The 21,392-nt window shown below is 43.4% G+C and overlaps 1 protein-coding gene across 7 annotated transcripts in view; it reads right to left on the bottom strand.

The window, feature by feature from the left end:
• The window catches only part of EPHA5 (EPH receptor A5), a 193,477-nt gene that overhangs the window by 81,971 nt on the left and 90,114 nt on the right, over positions 1-21,392 (bottom strand). For 6 of the 7 annotated variants that reach the window (XR_007777503.1, XM_030239514.2, XM_050973941.1 and 3 more), the window contains one exon: positions 5,408-5,563. The exons of the other annotated variant lie outside the window; for it this stretch is intronic. Coding sequence is in view for 5 of the 6 variants with exons in the window: in XM_030239514.2 (XP_030095374.1) it covers positions 5,408-5,563 (156 nt within the window). In the remaining variant the exon portion in view is untranslated. The remainder of the gene's footprint in view (positions 1-5,407; positions 5,564-21,392) is intronic. 7 annotated transcript variants of the gene reach the window in all.

Genomic DNA, 21,392 nt, shown 5'->3' with positions numbered 1-21,392 from the left:
AAGAGGAAGAGCACTGCACCCTGGGGCATTGTCCCCGGTGCTCTCCTTGCTCTCCCTGAGAAGGGATTAGCAAGCCTCTGCCCTGTCCAAGTTCCTGTTGGCTTCACCAGGGGCAAGATTCCTCCTCCTCACCCTGCTGCCCCTGTACCACTAACCCCTAGGTCCTTAAAAAAAGACACACACAGGGGTCTTCACACCACCCAGGTACTCAGCTTAGATGCCAAATCTTTCCTCTTTACGCAGCCGCCTCTTCCCATCAGCCATTTGGCAGCAGTGAAACCAAAGCTTAGCTATCCAAATCACACTTTAGCGAGACACCTGATGTAGCCCAAAGCAGATGGTGATCTGCACGGGCCACTGGAAACACAGCTGTGTCCAGCCACTCCATGGCAGCCCTCTTCCTCCTGCCAGGCTGGTTACCCACGCCACACTTGCTTACTTTGCCAAGCCTCCCTGCTCAGAATGCCAGCATGGCACTGGCAAGGCTATCCAAGGAGGATACCTGCTGCAGAGGTACCAGTGCACTTGCACAAAGTGGGCTGCTTCTCCTCATCCCAATGGGAAAGGCCATGGCTGGGCAAGCAAAGCCCACCTGGAGGCACCTTCAAGACTTGCTTCCTCGCAGTAGGTGCTGCAAGGTTTTTGTTTTGAACAGGCTTGTGTTGCACGTGAAGGGCAAGCTGCAGATACACCCTGAAGACAATGTGAAAGGACAAGCAGGAGTCTCATGCAAGATAGCCTCCTGTTAAGTTCTCAGGGAATGCTAATGAATGAGGAAGAAAGAGGAAACTTATCAAAGCAAGCCAGGATGGATTTTAGTCGCAGCAGTAACTATACAGCAAGAGCTGGGATTTTTGCGAGGAAAGGCAACACAACACACTCCTCTACAGTTCGAATGAAGTTGTCAAAACCCAAGAGCAGTTCCTTGAAAAGGGTCCAACAAGTAGCTTCTCTAGCTAGACATCCATATGAATCTCAACAGGCTGACTTAGGCTGTCATCTTCTCATTTTGTTGTGATAATGAAGCTTGATTCATTATTTGAAACAGGCAGTGTTGCAAAAATGAAATCACCTTATAAACCAGAAGCATTCTCCTCCATTTCCTTTTTCTATTTCCCTCTCTGAGTCTATAAAATTTGTAACACTGATAAACTGAAACACTGTAATGATTTCGACTCAAGCTGTTCTGATTCAATGAGAAACTCGCTGCTAGAGGAAATAAATAATCCTGATGTACTTTTTTCTTTTGTTTTTCAGAGGAAAAGCAGTTGAAGAAAAAAGCTAAGTTGGCTTAGAAAATGCCAGACCATCTTTGTTTTGTTCTGTGATCCCTTCAGATCCCTACAAACAGGGAGCAATCCACTCCCAGGCTGCACCCCAGGGATCCAGCACTATAGAGCTAATGACACCAACACAGAGCCCAAGTCAGGACTATTTTCTGCAGTGTCACACTTGTACTGATATAATGGAAACTATGGAATTCATCACTGGAGCTGTGTGGAGTTATATGTGCTGCACTTGAGGATTTTTATATGTTTTTTACTGGTTAAATTGCCCTGCTTTTTCTTCCACTGGATGAATGCCCTTTTGCTGATGCCAGTACTCAAGGAAAAAATAGAGAACTCAGGCACAAGAAACACTTACTGGACAATGTGTCTTTAACAAGGGATAAATTATTACTTTTGTAAAGTCACCAGAGGTTTTTACTTGCTTTGTACAGAAAAGTCAGCTACTCTTCTTGAAGGCTTAAAAACATCAGCTTCAGTGGAAATGCTTTAAAACTGACTTTTGTAACCTATAAAATTAGTGTTCTCACGGGGCCTCAGAGAAAGGTCTTTAGTAGAATCCTGAAGCTGTACCTGAATAAAACTTGGCCAAACCCCAGCTGGGAGAACAAAAAGGTGTTTTACCTTCAGAATAGGGGGCCCTAGATCTGCTAAGGTGGTCTGCTTTAATTTCCAAACTCCTGCTGTCAAGGGCACAGATATTAGTCTACTGACTTTTAGAAAGATATATGTAATTTTTGAATTTGCTACTTTATACCCTCAGATTCACTCCTTTTGCACCAGAGCTTTCTGACAAGAGGCAAACACTTTCTGAAAACAAAAATATTGGTATTTTCCTTGATGGACAGCAAACCTGTTGTTTGCTGATGCACATATTTTAAATATATAACCTAAGAGAGAAATTACTCTGAAGATATGTATGTAAACACTCAAAGTTTACTGTAAAGTTTTTGCAAGTAGACTATTACAGTAAATACAATAAAGTCTTCAATTTGTCCCATGTGTCATAATACTACAAATATTTCCCCAACATGCTCTGAGCAACAATAAGGCTACTTGTAAGAGACATGAGGAGAAAATGGTGGAACTGTTTTGGTTTTAAACAGATTTTGTGCAAGGAACTGAAGCTAGGATTACTTAGTTAAGAAGAAATAAAATGCAATTACTTCCTGGAAGATGCATAATAATATTAAGAGAATTCTCAAATATCCATCAGGACCAAATTTTTTTCTTTTTTGTCTGAGAGCACTAATTATTTCAGACTGCATCACAGCACTATTAGTTTCAAAATTACCAATCATTACTTATAAAACATACTTAAGAAACTGGAAAAATTGAACAAAAATATATTCCTCCCTCACCCTACACTTAACTGAGCAAGTGACAGCGACATAGCAGCTAGTTTTCTTTAGTGATGCTGGTGATGGTGGTGGTGGGAAGACTCATGCAGCTTGGAACTGAAAAACACTCACTTTAAATTAAGAAAATGTGATTTTACAGCTATACTGAGTGGCAAGGGGACTTTGCAGGTGTAGACGTGAAAAGAAACATTGATGTATTCTCTAAAATTAACCGCATTTCTTGTTGAAGGAATCCTATGAATATTATTAACTTCTGTGTCAATAAATAATAAAAACATTAAAAAAAACCCTTGCAATATCTTCCTAGCACTCATGACTCAAGTCTCCCTCCCTTTTGTTTCAGCTCATGATGAGCTGCTGCCTTGCAGATATAAGTGGACTGGTTTAAAACACCAGTGTTGCTACCTGCTCTTTATTGCCCCTGCTAAAATCTTCTACCCCTGCTGCTGAGCTGGCACACCACATGGAGCCCTCCTCATCACCTTCAGCACAAAGAGAGAACTATTAGGACAAAATATCCTAAGAAAAGATGCATGAGGAAGGTGAGGGTGACAGAAGCACATGGAGAAGACTCAGATATTGCACCCTGCTTTTGGGGTGGTAGGCATGAATGCCATCAGAGATGCTGCAATGTCCTCAGCTGTGGCTCTGGGGCTTGCAGTGGGAAGCAGAAGCTGAGCTGTACCTTGATGGGTATTAAACTTCCCATTTGCCCCAGAAGCTCTCTGTACCCTGCCAAGCCACATCCTAACACAGCTTCAGGCACCACGTCTGGGCTTTAAACTAGCTTACAGTAAGCTCTCAAAACAAAAGTAAAACCCACACTGAAAGAAATCCACCCAAACAGTAAAAGCCAACAAACTCAGACAGTCACCACCAATAAATAAGCACAAAATCCCCAAACAAACATAAAAAGAAAATCCCATGGCATTTGCAGAGTTGGAAATTACAGCCTTCACCTAGAGGGTTTTACCTGCACCAGAAACCTGGGAGAGACAGGCTCTTGAACTTCATTTCTTTGCAACAGGAGTTGTTCACCTCACTTGCTTGTGCCTCTCCAAACCCTGCTGATGCTGCTCAGACCATAGGCATGCACAAACACCCTCCTCTGGGATGGCAGCTCCTTCCCTGGCTAAAGCACCAGCAGGACAGACTGCATGTGCACCCTTCCATTCTGAGAAGGGCAGAGAGCAGCACCACTGATGGTGGGCAGGAGGCACAGTGGACACCAGAGTCTGGCATCACTCTCTCTCAGTTGCTGGCTTTGGCTCTGCACAGAAAAGCCTACTTTATGAGTGTTCCAGAGCTCAGTGTGTTTCCCAATACCATGCTGGACCACATTTATTGGAGTTTTTTAAGTCAGGCCAAGGGCTAAAATGAACATCAAAAATGCTGGTATCAGATTTTTCATGCTATAACCCACCCTGGCCATGCCTCCAAAAGACTCTGGCACACCTATTTAATAAACTGGGAAGTGCTTGCATGACTCACCCCCCAGACTCTTTGATCTGACAGCACCAGTGACTCCAATGCTGCCTAAGGCTGCCTTCTCCTTCCCTGCAGCACAGCTTCCAACAGCCATGCTCCTTTCCCTGGTGAAAATAAAAGGCAGAGTTCAAGGGGCCCAATTCTGCTCCAAGTGCCTCCTGCAGGCAAGCAGAGAGCTGCCAAGGGCAGTTTCCTTTGAGAGAACGTGTCTCCAACAGAAACAGACTTTTTCTTTCTCTTTTTGAAGTGGAAAGATGGGGAGATAGGAAGGACATTTGTACTCACTGGGAAAGGCACAAAAGGCCACTACCATCCCTACATGATGCAAGTATGGAAGTCACCACTGCACCATTGTCCAGTGGCTCTGAGTATGTATGGAGTCATGAACCTCCATTGCTTCAGTTTCTTGGAAGCCCCAGCTGCTCCTGCACCAGTAGTTCAACTCCATTTCAGTAATTTTCAACCACTTCTGCACCACAAAAGTTACATCTGGAGCGTGACAGTCCCAGCTCAGATCTGTGCTATGCTCAGCAGGACTAGGTGGGGGCATGGAATTGTGGCTTTAAGTATCTGAAACATAATCTGAACAAGGGACTTTCAAGGTACAGCTGACAGGACAGCTCATGGATGGCAGGAGAAGGGTAAAATTAGTGATTCTGATTACATTAACTCCACCCTGAAGTCCCAGTATCCCAATGTGCCTGGTATACTGCCCACCCCCTACACCCAGGGGATAAGTTCTACACTTTGCAGAAGCAGTTTCTCTCACAGAGTTTTGAGAAGAGTGACCATCTCCAGGCAGACTGGAAAGATATGGCTCTCTCCCAGCCTGTTTACTGGAAATGAGCTACAGGATGACACCAAGCAGGACCATGGAGATTCCATCCATGCCCACTGCTGGCAAGGACTTCCCGTAGCTAATTCCGCGTGCGTGCCCCACGGTGGCACCCAAGCACACACCGACAGGGGTGTCTGGTGCCATGCTAATGGCTGAGCCCACCCACCACTGCAGGGGGACAGACAGAGCATTTGCTCATTACAAAATCTCCTCCTGGCTTGGCTGCCAGCTTTCAAAGCAAAAAGCACTGAGAAGCCTCTTCTGGTGTAACCCAAAGTACGGCGGACAATGACAGCGACATTGCAAGTGTGCCAAGACTAGCTCAGACTCCAGTGCAGAGCCTGAAAAAGCACATTAGTTAGTATCATAATGTCTAGTCACAGTACAGGAACAGCTTGAAAGGATTAAAAACAACCCTCTAAGCACATGCTTACTTGTACAGGCCATTGTAGGTGGGTCTGATTCCTTCCTAAAATAATGTTCTTCACACAGGCAAGATGTGGATGCTTCATCAAGTGTGTAGCTGTGAGGGGGACATTTGCTGCAGGATGGACTGTGGGGTGAAGCTTTGAAGAACCCAGGTCTGCATACTGTGAAAAGAAGAACCACAGGCTAAGCTCTCCCATCATAAAATTAGTCTCTTCACATTTCCTTTTAAAAAAACCCCATATCTTCAGCTATAAAACAGACAAATACTCATGAGCTATTTAGTTTGCATATTTTAAAACAGTCTATGCTACTAGCAGATAGTGCATACTTAAATATCTGCATGAAAAGAGAATGTGAATTTGTTGATTATTTCTTTCCCCTAGCATCTGCCATTGCTGGATATTTATTTTCCTTGTTGAATGCATTAGAGGTAACATCATCTGGGCTCTGCTTTAGAAAACATTACTGTGATTTTTTTTTTTTCGTTCAGTCTTAGGAAAACAGGTAAAATACATTTCATGTTTTTTTGTTTAAGATGTTCTACACCCAGAAATCAATGTCTCAGCAAACAAATAGCAACACAGTGGTGGAGGGGATCTCAAGATCGACATCTTTAAGACATTGTGATAAGGCTACTTCCCTAGGGTCTTTCCCCCTGCAAACCTGTGAGGAATATTTAAGTGCTCCATATGACAGGCTGTTCTGGGTATAGTCTGAAGCAGGCATGCTAACCATACAAGATATTTCTTCCACCTCCAATACATATGCATGATGAGGCACAAGGACTTGATCTGAGAGCTACTTTTTTTCTTACAAATCCACGGCTATGGTAGCTTGGGATTTTTTTAAAAATAGTTTGAAATGAATACAGCAATATCTTGTTTCCATCCTCCTGAAACAAGTGCTTTTTCACCTATGCAAAGCTCTCTGCACCTCACCTGTGTGTGCACACTCAGCCAGAAGCAGTGATAGCCACAGTTTTGCAAGTGTTTTTTTTAGGAAAAAACCCAGCTGGCTCTGTATCATACCATTATATACAGAATTACAAATGCACTGTTGGCAAGAGGAGGAAATGTTGATTTTCTGTTTGTCTCAAAAAGCAGAGACACGGAGACATCTTAAAGCAGCTCTAAAGTGCTGTTACCTTTCTTCCTTCTGAATTGCTTTAAAATATTTCTGCCCAGTATGATATTAATGATGCACAGATCTGCTGGCAGACTTGAAGAAGTTACCTGTAAATCCCAGAGCCTTTCCATCTGCATTCAAACTCTCCCAGTTGTAATTAGCTCGCAAAGGAAATGAGTTCACAGCGAAAGCATTAATATTATCCCATCAGGAATGTCCCAGACAATCACAGCATGTGCTAAAACTCAGCAAGTGATGACAGAATTCATCTTCACCGTAGCTAAAGTATAGTTTTTTTCTAGTGCTCCCTTTCCTCTGATGGACCAACTAGGACAACTGCTTCTAAAGTTGGTTCTGCTTCCTGCAGTAGCAGAGAAACTCCCTTGACATCTTTCCTTTTACGTCAGTAATTTCTCCACCAAAGGTGAGACCCTTGCACATCAATTCCCAACTCCCAGAGCTGAACTGAGAGTCTTTGGTGATGAAGATCACTCATGCATCAAATGAGTGATTCAAGAGCATCCAACAGACCTCCCCCAGACCCCACCTCCACAGCCTTTCCTGGACCGTGCACCTCTCAGAGCAGGCAGCACTCAGCCCTGAGCAGATCCCAAGCTCAGCACAGCTGCCAGGTCACCCCCCTGGATCTGCAGCCTCCTGAACTGACCACCCTGGGGTGACCAGCTCCCTTCTGACCTCCCCAAACCAACACCCTCCCACTCTATTCCACAGCTTCCCTTTCTTCCCACAACACAGGCAGAGAACAATTGTTTGGACTGGAGGGATTTAAGGGATTTACAGGTTTTAAAAACCTCTTTTCCGAAACTGCTGATCATCCAACTAGTGCTCCATTCCTAGGCTGTGGTACCCATCTGCAGTGTGCACTTGTTCTGCTTGGTGCCCAGACACCAGGACTGGTGAACAGATCTAGGCCTGAATCTGTTCTTGATGGCTTTCAGCAGACTTGTCACAAGCTGCCCTCATGCTTTATGGCACATCCCTCAGTTTCCAGCACATACTTAAATTCTTTTATTTACTTTACAATCACCTTCAACTACTGCCCTACCCACAGCAAGGACTGTTACGGAGTCTCTGGAGAGTCTTCTGGGAGAGCAGACCACCAAATGCTTCCTCTCTAGGCCACAATTTGTATTTCAAGGGCAAATCAAACATCCTTGCACAAGCAGACAACAGAGGTGGGGAAATGAAAGCACGAAAATGTGCAACATGTAATGACAGCAGTGCATATCTATTGTGTACTCAATGTAATTAGCCCTCAAAAAAGGACCTGAATTTATCTCATTATGTTCTATCAAGACAGACAGAAAATCATTACAGCACAAGAGTTTACTGTGCTTCTATTTTGTGCAAAGCAGCAAATGCAAAATAAGTCAGTTTTCCTTGATAGATTTGAAACGAGGTGTAGCTTGTTGATGATGGTACAATACGTACCTCAGCTCAAAGGGAACATGTGGTTTTCATAAATAAATATGGAGCCAAGAGAGGCACAAGGCAAATAACCTGTGTTTTAATGGGAGATGTGAAATAGAACTGAACTAGACTAAGTTTTTTATAAACTGCAGGCTCTCATGGGTCAGGTAAGTCCCATTTACATTCAAAAAGTATTAGGAGGAATGCTCAAGAGCATTATGTTACACTGAAGATTTCAGCTTGAGTTCTCAAAACAAACAGCAGAGCAACATCTTGTTGGACCAAGGTGAAATATTCCTGTGTCAGTTAGAAGGGAAGAATTCAGGAACAGGAGATGGGCTATGCAAAAAAGGGGAGTAGAGAAAATCAAAATCAATGCAAGAAGTGCCACAGTGAATGGTGTTGGCTGAATCCACACACCTGAAACAGATGCTTTGGGGAGGACAGGGGGATTTTCATGGCTCCCCAGCACAGTCTTCCAGGCTCTCATGACCAGCAGCTCCTGATAGAAGCCATGCCTGCACTACCATGCTCAAGAACAGAAGCAGCTGTAGCTGCATGTGTGTCTCAGGCACAACATGTACCTACTACACTTCCCTCTGTATCCTTCCCTGTGTTTGCTTTGTGCACAGCACAGAGGAGAGGACAGCCTGTGAGATGGTTCCAGCAGCAATCCTTTAGCAGACAGAGATGCTGTGATGGAATGGACCCCCTTAGATGAAAGCTGACCCAGGGGCACCCTACGCCTCCACACTGCAGAGCAAGTATCAGAGCAGGTAGATGAGCACAGTCTCTGCTGGGCTGAGCAGCCAAAAGCAGCAGCTGGTGCCCTGTTCATCTTCTGCCACTGGTGGCAATGTCTCAGACATTCTGCAAATTTCTTTCAGAGCAGAACAGGGCCAAAACCAACTTACCTTGCATGTACCCTGGGTTTTGGTCTCTTATCTTACCATTCCTCTTCTGACAGTCAATCTTATAATCTCTTCATGAAGTATACATGACTTCATTTAAGATTACATGGGTGTGTAGTGTTTAAATTCTAATTAAATCATATTTTAGTCTTCTTATATTTTTATCTCAGTATTTCCAATTCAGCAGCCATTGAAAGGATACACAGAACTAGCACAGTACAGTCATACAGATAATGGTGCTATTTCTCTTTTAAAGGGGATAGGAAAGCAGGAGAAATAAGATGAGCTTAAGGCTCCCCATAATCTGCTGCAAGCCAGCTGAGAAGAAATGAAATCAAGTTTGAAGCTGTTGATGAGATCTGCTTCTTTCTTCCAAATATTAAAATTCTTTAACTGATTAACAGTCAGTGATGTGTAAAAATAGTCTTTAAATTAAATTGGTTGCTAGAAAAAAATTATTATTTTTAGAGACAGCAAATAAGCCATAAACAACCTGCTAGTGTTAGGAACAAGTGGGATGTGTTTCTGTTAGTAGCACATCCATTATTAGCAAATCAATTTCACTCTTTTTATTTTTAATAGCAACCACAAAATGTGGCATGCACAGGGCATTAACATCTGTGCAGCCTCTTGCTGCACTCTTTAAAGGGGCCAGAGAGAGATGGCTGTGGTGAAGGATGGCAGCAAGAGCATCTTGGGATTGCAATGGCATGAGCTGATCCCTTGAACCAACAGCAACTGGATTAGAAACTGTCTCTGTACCTTGCAGAGGAGAGCCCAGAAGAGCCAAGCTGAAGGACACTGGCTCCTGGAAGGAATGTGGGTGGGTGGAGGTAGAACCTCTGGTCCTCTTACAATGAAAACTGGCCTCTGCCAACAACATGCTGAATGTGCTACACCAGTACTGGAGACAGAGAGTACTGGTGAGGAGACAAAGCAAAAAGAGGGGAGAACAAGCCAGTAACACCAACCAGCTGGGACTACTTGCCAGGTTATTTTCTGCAAGCCTTAACATCCAGTGATTTGCGGTGGTTCCATCCCTGGAACCATCCTTTCCCTGAGCTTTGGCTGAAGACTGCAGCCAACAGGCAGGGTTACTCTCCTCTCCATCTCCCCATGCCTTCCCTGCACGCTGATCCAAGGCAACACATGCTGGAAGCAAGGACCACATGCGAGGCTTTCCAAACTCACATGACCATGTCAGCAAAACCACCCAACTATCATGGAATTTTTAAGGCTGGAAAAGACCTCCAGGATCACTGAGTCCAACCTGTGACTGAATGCCACCACGGCAACTAAACCATAGCACCAAGTGCCACATCCAGTCATTTCTTGAACACTCCTAGGGATGGTGATGCCACCACTTCCCTGGGAGGCCTGTTTTAATACTTGAAAACCCTTCCAGTGAAGAAATTCTTCCTGATGTCCAGCCTGAATCTTGTCTGGTGCAGCTGGAGGCCATTTTCCCTCATCCTGTCACCAGCTGCCAGTCAGATGATTTCCTTCCTAAAGTATGTCCAGCCTTCCTGGACCCTTTTGTTATTAAGGACTGTATCTGAACCAGTGTCCTGAACAAGCCAAAGTCTGCCCTCTGGAAGGCCAAGGCAGGTTTTGTAGATACCTTTCCTTACTTCACCAAAAATTGAACACTTTATAATTCCTTGGTCACAATGCCCAAGGTAGCCTTTGACCACCACATCTCCCACCAGCCCTACTCTCTTCATGAGCAGGAGGTCCAGCAGGGCACTGCCCCTGGTAGGCTCACTCACCAGGTGTTTGTGGAAGTTAATAATCCACACACTCCAGGAACCTCCTAGACAGCCTCCTCTCCACTGTGCTGCATTCTAGCAGACATTCAGGAAGTAAAAGTGTCCCACAAGAACAAGGGATAATGTGAAACGTCAGCCAGCTGCTTGTAGGATACTCTATCGGTCTCTTTATCCTATAATTAATATTAGTGGGAATCCCAGTTTTGTCCCTGTAAAGAGAGAAGCTAGGAAACATGACCCTATAAGCCTTGAAACCCCAGGAGATATAAAAAAGGTCCAACTTATTACTCTCCTCCCACTCTTGTGATGCTGGGAGGATAAGCTCACAGTACTTAAGTGCTTAGGATCAGTAAAGTGACCTTTTATATGTCCCAGAACATAAAACTCAAACAGGAATTACACTGTCTCCCTTGCAGAGCACCAAATTAGTCTCCACAGTAATCAGAAACCACAAGTGTTACTCATAAGGTAGTGCCACTAATCCATAAATAAAGCTAAAGGACTAAATTTAACAAAAATTAATGAGAATAAGGATGCCTACCCTAGATGAGCACAGGTTATCGGGCTGAGGTTTCTTCCCCAGCCTAGAAAGCCTCCTGGCTTCTCCTTCACATCTTCAGCCCCATTTACCTTTCCAGACTGCCAAGTTCTTCAGACAGGGACACACAGCTCAAATTGTCACAGCTTTTAAAAGTAAGCACAGTGTAAAACTCTCTGCCCCATGGACAGACCCATAGTCCACAATGAGGCAGCTCTCAGCTGAACCACAAGCAGGATGTGGAGGGATGTGCATGTGTGTGTGCGTGTGTTTTCAGCTCTGTAGCTCATCAGCTCTGCTTTCATTAGCACATTGCTCTGGTGCAGGGAATATGCCTTCAGAGTTGAAGGATCTGAGCAAAAACAAGCCAGAAATAAATCAATCCCTGTTCTCTGGAGCTGCCATGCCTTGAAGTGTTTGCACCGAGAAGAGGGTGCTGCTGCCTCTTAGATGTGTCCAAAACCTATAAAAGGGTTAGTGAGGTACAGTCTTTACAATGTGGAATCAATTAAAATGCTGAGAGGCTCCAAGCCTCAGCTTGTGCTCCTGACACGCTCTTTTACTTACAAGAAAAAACAAAACAGAAAACCACAACGGACTGTCTTCGTGTCTCCCAACAAGCATAAACATATGAATGCCAAGCTCTTCTAAAAAGTATTTCAAGAAGTACAGCAACCCACCACAGAGCATCCTTCTGCAGAATTTACAAGCAGGCTCCCAAGAACTAATCCAGCCCTCCCTATAAGCTTTCCTGAACTTCAGGCTGACACTGAAATTGCTGCCAGAGCTACAAAGCTACAGAAAAATGTGTAAAATGCCCTGATTATATCTCTTTTAGGCTTGGTCTCTTCTATCTGCAATAGTGCTATGTTGCTTCCTGTAGCACGCCTTGGGGATTTGAAGGGAATTAAATAAATACCCACTAATAAAACATTGTAATTTGAAGCTGCTGGTTCACTTCAATCCAGCAGACTTGACAGCATCTTTCAGGAAGCCCAGCACCCAATGCTGCAGTCCAAGAGCTGCTAAAGGTCCTTTCAAATGATGTCTTGGAACTCGCTGGACAAGTGAGGCATCTACAGGCTCTGCACTTTTAAAAAAAAAGACTCGGCCTCTAGCTTGGATCTCAACCAATTCATGCATCTCAAATGGGAAATATTCTTTTAAGTCTTTTTTTTTTGTTCTAAGAAAACATTGTCTTTTGATGCTGTCCTGCCCAACCCCACACTAACTCAGGCTGAATTATTTCCACTCTGCCTTGAAATCAGCTCTAGCTCTGAAAACAAAAACAACCTTAAAAACTAGAATATAAATAAGTTTGTGCTTTCAGTTCCTTCCTCTGAAATACCACTTTTTTTCTATCACGTGGCTCACTGAATTGTCACACAATAATTTATAACAGAACCGTAGTCGCTAGAAAAATAAGAATTAACTGCTACTAATGACATTAATGTCTTTCTTCTAAATGGTATAAAACTTTATCACATGGCATCGCTCTGAAAAATGCATCAAATTCCCAAGTAATTCAAGACATAAAAATACCTAGAACACAACACATTTGAAAACGCTCATGCTTACATTAGTATCTTAATGGGCTATATTTCTGCACATTCTGACTTTGCTCTAAAGAAGATTTTAAAGCAATCAATGAGGCAAAACCTGAGTCAAGCCTAAACTCTCAGCAGCATGATGGAGGAGCAAGGAAAGAGATTTATACTGGCATATATGCAAACCCACACTATCATTTGAGTTGATTTCACAGAAGGAAAGCAAGCTATGGAAAATAAATGGTCTTAGGGGAAAGAGAAGATTTGTCAAAAGCATTTAGCACTGCACAGGCTTGCCTCCCTGTGCCAACTGCTGGGCTAGGCAGCTGTGCTTTGGTTTTGTGGGGTCTTCCTTTGTGCCAAACTTACCTGTCCAAAAAACTTGAGAGAAACCGGTACATTTCTAGAGAAAGCACTTAAGGTGAAGTGTCATTTCCTAGCAAACCCAAAATTTCTGTGACCAGCAGCTGCCTGCTCTTGCAAGCACGTACAAGGGCTCCTTCAGCTCTCAGCACAGGCAGCACCTGCAGCCTTCCTTGCTCTCTGGCTACAAGGGACAGATCGAGGTTGATCTCACTGAGGCCCAACTATCTGGCTTACAATAAAAAAGGAAGTCCATGTCCCGTTGCTGCAGCTTTTCTGCCTATCATATTTATAAATGATGTATTTTCACAAATCTTTAGGCCCACAAAAATCTATCTGTGTATCCTCACTTTGCTCTCTGGGGTGCTGGACAAAGATGCACTTAAATTACTCCTAAATTACTGTCATTGTTTTGTTAATGAAGACAAACTGAAATCATTTTACTCGCTTAAACAGAGGAAGCCATGATTTACAGTGCTGCACCTAAAGGAAAAATACAATTTAAGACACAGAAGGCAGCACAGACACGTTTGTTTCCTCATGCTCATAAACACAACTTAAGATGCCTGGCTCCACACATAATCCAAGAGGCACAGGAGTCTATTTTGGGGGTTTCTGCACACAAAGACACGCACCCGGGTTATCCTTTGTTATGCGAATGGCGACTTAAACATTCAAGCTGCAGCGTCGTGCTAAGCTAGGGGAGGATTGATGGACAAGGCACAGAACTCCCTCGAGTTCCACAGCAGCATTGACTGAATAGCAATAACAAGCATCGTCCCCAAAGGCAGCTGGGGGGACAGGATCAAACTTGAAAATGATGCAGCCAAAACCCCCGTGTCCATCTGTGTACACCCATTACAGACAGTAATGCAAAGATCAGTTGGCAAAATCTCCTGGAAAATAGGGAGCTACATGTTTGCTGGCACAATGCTACAATGAAAGGGTTTTAGTCTTATGGTTTAGTCTGCCATAAGGATCTGGAGCCCAACTGGCAAAGAAAGAAACATTCTTTAATTATGCTGTGGTTTGGATGACTGCAAGCCACTGTGGTTAAGAAATATGATGATTGGGAGGATTTATTTTGATGATTTATGCCATGTGTGTTTACTCTACCAACATTTTAAGGGTTTAGCCTGAACTAATAAACTGTACATATGCAGACAGTAAAGAGAATTAAAAATTCTTAAAATGTTTCCCTCCAATTGGCTCTACCTTGCTTAAGTTCATCTGTGAGAACAAGATTTCTTGCTGCTATAAAACCAGCCTTTCCTCTGCTGACTGTTTGGTCCAAAATAGGCAGCATCCCACCAATCTACAGTGATGCTGACACCTACTCAAAAGGATCCTTTCAAAGCTGGCGTCAAATGTTTAAGGGCTTGTTTGCTTCCAGCTTTATGATCATCTGTCTCAGGAGGTAAATTCGGCAGGATTGGCTGTAGACAATTTGGTTTAAAATTGTTCCTCTGTAATTTATGGCTGCACATATGTCACTCCAGACACATCTATTCAGATTCCATCAGAGGGCGACGGAGATGGATCTTTTATAGTCCTGACCAAAAAAAGATAGGAGGGATTTATCCAGAGTTGACAGAACTAAGTGTGCTAAATGGGTTAATGCACAGAACAATGACTTTGGTGTGTGGTTTTTGTTGGGGTATTTTGTTGCCACTGCAAATTTAAGGTACAGGTGATGCCAGCCAATTTTGCCGTGGGCAGGCAGCTGAGAGGGGCACAGAAAGAAACCTGGACATATCTCCTGGGGAACACCTCCCTTCAGCCATGCCTCCTTCCACAGAAGATCATGGGCTTTTGCATGGGAGCACACTGGTTGGACTTAGAAAAGGAGGCCTCACTGAGCTAAATTCTGCCCTGATATTCATACCACAAGATGCTCTGGCTTGTTAGAAGGCCACAAATCAAGGAGGGTGTGCAAGGAAGACAGGGCAAATATTAACACCCTGAGAAATTTAACCAGGAAAGCTGAGCAAGCTCTAAACACACAACCAAGCGCAGAAACATCAGTTATCCTGTCACATGCAGATGGAATGCTTCATCATTTCAGTTTAATTAACCAGACTGACTGGTTAATTAGAACCAGACTTAAAAATACTGAGATTATTTGTTAAGCTGATCAAACCACCCCTTTGGGTCAGATGAACACTGCAACACTTTACAGCTCATCTGCCTTGCCAAGTAACTCCACCAAACAGCTCCTCTTTAGGAACAAGTTCAACAAAGGGCAACCTGAGGCATTGCTGACTCTTCCCATGCCAGCCAGACAATACTGGGACCTTTTCTTCTGTGTTACAATCCACCAGAGAATTTATTTCAGAACCATCTCTCCTGTTTCTGGAGGAAAACTTGCTGCACATAAAACAGGCTCAAAGACAAGATAAAACAATGTAACTTGACATTTTAAACCCCCTGGTTTTGAAGCCAATCTCAATACTATTTGGGCAGGGAGCCTAATGGCTTTTGGATGCTGGAGTTGGGTCATGCCATGAGCTGGTGAGAACTGCCATGACTCCAGCCCAGTCAGAAAAAAACCCAAAAGCCCAGAGGGAAAAAAAAATCATCCCAAGATGACGTTTTATCAGACATGCAAACATTACTTTCCATATAACGTAAACATTACTTTGCATACAAACAGTACTTTCCTAAGACAAAAGCATCTGTTGGGAGGAGACATCCTGCTAACAGCCCTGTCCATTGCCTCTTCTCAGAGGCTTTGTTCTTGCCCCAAAAATGGCTCTTTGACATATTCAACTGTTCCAGAAATTCACATATAAAGCAAAAAGTAAAGCAAAACAAACACTGCCTTTCCTCTTGCTACATGAAGCCTTACCATGATATCCTCTCTGCCAAATCCATTTCCCCATACCATAAAGTACTAGCCTGAAGCACACTTTGCAGCAGCAATGCTGGCACTCTCACAGGCTTTTTTTATTTAAGGTTGTGAGCTGCCAGAGCTTGATTTATGGAGATTTAATTCTCAAACTATTATAAAGGAATACTGTTGCTCACATGTAGCTCACATGGATCTCCAGCTATATCTAAAGAAATAAGCATTGCCTTTATGAGCTTGTTTGCCCTGGAAACCCAGCACTGCATTCATTTGTAATTTTTGCTGCATCTCTACACCCTTGCATTGCATCAACTTGAACAGTCTTTCTAAGGCAGCTTGGGGGAAAAAAATCCAAACCAAACCTTCTGCTTTATAGAAACCATTCCTGTTGTATTTCTTCAAGGGAAGACTGGAAGACACCAAGAGGGCAGAAAAGGGAGAAGTTGGCATGGGCACAAGGACACTGCAGCCTTGGTTTAGCATACCTATGTCTTGCAAGAAAAAAGACTGCAACCTGCTGGTCCTATGTCTCATGCACCACCACCCTCAACAGCGTGCTACTCCTCATTGCCAGCTCCAGCTCCACACCTTGTTTCCAAAGCCTTGCCAAGGGCTGAGGCATGTCCTGTGATGCAGCAGGAAAGGGTGGCACAGGAAGGTGCTGCCTGTCCTCTCAGCAGCCCTAAAATGTAGAGACTGCAGAAGAACATGAAGAATCAGTCTTGTCATGAGGAAGAGAAGGCCTAAAAAAACCCAAGAGGGAAAAAGAGGTACCTAGCCTTTTGGAGAAAAAAGCCTGAAAATGAGAAAACCACCAGAGGAACACTCTGCACTGAAAGACCAAATAGAAGTTTCTGGAATTAAGTATGGACTGGTAATATTCTCCTCCCTGTAATGTCTTGGCCTCCCCAATATCTAGCATCCATTTCATATGGATGCACTTTTGGGTGTTGGTTTCTTTTCAGATGCACTAGAGACCTGCCAGGAACTTCTGTGGCTCTGACACGTAGCCCAAATACCATCTACAATTTATTTTTTTTCAAATTTGTGCAAGTGGTAAAAATACAAGGTTCATTATTCCACGCAGAAATTCTCTCATCATCCAGCCAAATTTAAAAATAAATAGTTGCAATTAAATGTGTCGCTACATTATTTATGTAGATGCATTCAATTTGCAGAAAGCTGCTATAAAAATACTCCCCTTCAATCCACGGGAAATTTATTGCACTTTTATTGCATATTTTCTTCTCCCTGCTCAAAAGTATGTTGCTCCCTGCCTTTTTTTTCACCCATGTTACTTAACACATAATGTTCCAGCCACTGTTTCTTCTACATTTGTCTTGAAAGAATGAGGGAGGTAATCTAAATCCAAATGTTTCTTGATTATTTGTGAACAAGGCTGCTAAATGATTACTAGACAGATAATTCCAGTTTTTCCCTTGAAATCAAGCACCACTCCTTGTCTCTGCATTTGGCTCTTACAGCTGTTGGGTAAATGATATGCACCAAGGCTGCCCAAGGCTTCTGCGTGCATATTAATTCTGTCAGAAACTCCAGACACTAAAGAATTGCTAATTTAACAACAGACTGTGAAATTATTTTTTCTTTTTTATTAATTGCTGTGCTGTTTGAAAATGACTCCACTGCCCCAACTGTATCTGGCATGAAGAACAGGGGGTATTTCATCCTGTGAGGAAACAACCTAAAGCTTTCTCCCCAGCAGTCCCCATATTCATAACCAAATATAAATATGTGAAACAATAAAACCAGGTTAACTTGCTGCAGGTGTTCCTCTGTCAATTTAGCCAGGTGATATTAGCAAAATCTGACAGGGAAGCACAGTGATATATTTCATTTGTGTCTTGACATTTTGATTCTGTTTGTTAGATTGTATGTGCAGGGATCTGGCTTTTTCTCCAAGACCTCTATAGCTGTCAGTCTGTACAAACAGGATTTGACAAGATGTCCATTTAGCAGGATGGGAGGGCAAAGGAAAAGAAAAAAAGAGATGGAGAAACCAGGTATCTGGGTGAAGCTGCACTGCAGTGCAAAAATGGATGCCTCTCACATACAGAGCAACTCCACAAAAAAAAAAAAAAAAAAAAAAAAAAAAAAAAAAAAAAAAAGAGCAGCTTGATATGCAGGATCTGAGACAGTTTGCATCCTTTAATCAATAGCTCCTTCGAGAAAGGTGGCCAAGAATAACATAAATAGATGGCAGAGGAGAAAGAAGACAAAAGGCGAGAGCTGGAGAAGGCAAAGGATCACTGAGCACACATCCACAGAAGGATTTTTGGCGGGTCTTAATTATTTTTTAAAAAGAGAGATAAAAAAAAGGATGCTTTCATTTCCTCGAGAGAAAGTAGATTTAAGAATAAACCTAAATAGGAAGTTTTGCTTTCCAAGGCTGCCTTTTTCCAGCCTGAGGAAAGAAGCAGAAGGTGATGAAGCTGTCTCTTCCAGGGATAATGTATGAATTTAGAACCCTTCAGCTTATTTCTCCCTGCAAAGAACTTTGGACCAGAAGCAAGCAAATGATTTACAATGAAACAGAGTACAAAATAGCTACAAAGATGAAACAACAGAAAATGAATGCAGCATTAAACAAGACAGTACCCAGAGTTTAGAGATTTATGGTTACTGGCTGGTGTGCAAAGATAAGAAAGGGAGTTTGATAGTCTGGGAGATTCCTGCATCTCTGCAAGCATGGTTTAAAAGCAACACTGAAAACACAACTCTAGTTAAAATTCAGAAATAAAAGTATTAATTAGTGGGGCTTTAACCATACCTTGCCTTTCAAAATGTACCTCTACACAGCATCAGCCACAGCAGTGCTGCCTACAGGCTGCACAACCAGGCAAGGGCTTGCCTCTTCCTCCTCCAGAGTGCATGACAGCAGCTCCTGCCACATCTACACCAGGCTGCAGAGAGGCATCTTCCTCCTGCCCTGTCCTCTGAAGGCCATGCAGCTGCACACAGAGTTTTCATGGTCCAGCACACATGAGAGATCACAGGACAAGTTCAGCACCCAGCCACTGCCCAGCTCACACAGAACCAGCTGGGTGCTGTCTGATGGCCAGGAGAGCTGGGCATCCCATGGCTATGGGAGGGCACATATCATACCACCTCACACACATCAACCTACGGCTCAGCCTGGGAGCAGGACCAAACCACAGCTGGGCCAGGCACCTCCAAAGCCACCAAACCCGGTCCCAGACATCAGGCATGCCTGCAAATGACCTGCCATCCCCCACAAAGGGAAGGCTTGAAATAAGTTTGTGTCAAAAAGAACCCATAACAGACAACGCCGAGCAGTTCTGCACCTTCACAGCACTCCTGTACATCACCTCTGGCACAAAGTGATGAAAGGAAATCTAAGTTGAGCAGAGCCAGTCGTGTCCTCCTTACCTTGCTGCTCCACTGAGGTAGAAAATATGTATTACTGAAGGCTTAAAGTGCTTACAATTATTGCTGCAAACCCAGTAATCTCCACTGATGTAGGTAAATTGCTGATCTCTCTATCACTGTTACTTACAATGCAAAAAAACCTTAGGTTTTCTCCACAGCTTAATAAAACCTGCAGGGAATTGGGCAAGGCTTTCATTCCTTATAGCCAGCCTTTAATGTAGAAGTCTAGATTTCCTGGAGGGCAGCTGAATAGTTTAGGATAATTAGTGATTTACATATAGAGCTGTCAACAAAGATACATGGTATTAAGTTACCATGATGAAGGGCTCCACCTTCTCAGTTGCTACATTGGATTTGATTTTATTTAAAAATTCCGTATTTTAATTCTGCTCACATTCTGCAATCGCTTGTAAAGTGGCCTGGAGCGGACAGCAAGAGGAGAGCACTAAATCGAAGGCTTAAATCACTTCTTCCTCAGTTCCCCCTGGCAGATTTAAAGAGCAACCTGGCACTAATGCTTTCAAATAATATACTGCTGGACCTGACACAGCAGAGAAACTCTGCTTCAAATCACACAATGGTCCAGATGACCATGCAATTACAATTAACCTCCTGCCCGCTGTGCCTAATGACAAATGATCATGTGAATGATAGACTCGGGAAAGGACCCAGGTATCAAAAAAATTATTTCTGATTCTTACATATTTAAAAAGCCATTTTCAGTTAGGAAAAAGCCAAGGGACACTAATTTTAGTTTTGCATCCAAAAGGAATGAATAACCCTTGATAATACACATGCAGGCATAAGCACAAGCTGTCAGCCTTCTAGCAGCAAGAGGGATGCATGGAAGTCTCCTTCTGCCAGAGCTCCGTAATCGGAAAACTACCAATATCCTCCACAGCTATAAATCTCAGCCCAGAACACAGAGCATGAATTTTGCCCATGTTGGATAAAAAAAGGTAATATAACCTCAAAATAGCATGCAATATTTTTTGGAACACTTACTGGGCCCATGGGGTTCGCATTACAAGGTCAATAAGTAGGGAGTTATCCTGTGTTGTTCCGTCAGGTTTTGTGCTTCTCCTGCTTTATGTCCCTCATCCCATACTTACCTCGAGACCTCTCTCCCCAGGGAGCAGCCTCCTCTCTCTGGTCACATACCATCAGAAGAAAGCAGAGCTATTTTCCAATCTGGTCCCTCTGCAGAAGAGGGAAGCACAAAGATCACACCATCCTGGGAAGTGCTGGGGGCACCCGTTTCCTTTCCTGTACTCAGCTCTAATGGGTAAGAGTTATTTGCCCCAGTTGTGCTCCTGGTCAGATGATCTGTCAGCAGAGCACTTGGAGTGATCACTCCCTCACTTGCTTCAGTGAAGCAAGCTCATTAATTTAAACAATTTTTTAAGGTTTTTGAGAAGACACTCATTCTAATTACTGTCCAGACCTGACAGGGCAGAAACCTCCAGCTCAGGAGCAGCAGGGAATGTGTGTGTGTGTGTGTATACAAAATTTTACATTTATATGTATAGGACATGCTTATGCAAATTCTATCTCCCATTCTTCCTAAATCTGGCATTTTCCTTCCACGTCTCCCAAGAATGGCAGAAGCAATATGGATATGGCCACTCACTATTTGAAAGCATCAAATCACACGCAGGCACTACCAAGACCCTTTCTGAAGCAAGAGCAAGCCCTTAGGTCCTCCCTGCTCCAGAGTCAAAGGATGCAGCACCACCAGACACCCAGAGGCCATACCCCCAGCCAAGATAGATGGGCAGCACCAAGCTTGGGCAGGCCCCTCCTGAGAGCCTGTTATGGCAAGTATTTATGGAGTTGTATGCTGAGCAGTTTTACAGCAGCTAATCACAGGCATAACACAATTAGGAGATAAGCCTTGTAATGCAGAACATTATGTATAAGGGTTTCTACATATATTTATAGCACCTGTTTCAGCATGCCTTCAGACAGAATCTCCTCATGTAAAAGAAATATACTGTACTCTGGCAATTTATTCTGATACTTGATTAGGGAAACATTGCTTCATGAATTC

Source organism: Serinus canaria, chromosome 4 (genome assembly GCF_022539315.1).
Source record: "Serinus canaria isolate serCan28SL12 chromosome 4, serCan2020, whole genome shotgun sequence".
Taxonomy (NCBI): Eukaryota; Metazoa; Chordata; class Aves; order Passeriformes; family Fringillidae; genus Serinus; species Serinus canaria.
The sequence above is the reverse complement of the archived record's forward strand: the minus strand, read 5'-3'. Positions and strand labels throughout refer to the sequence as shown.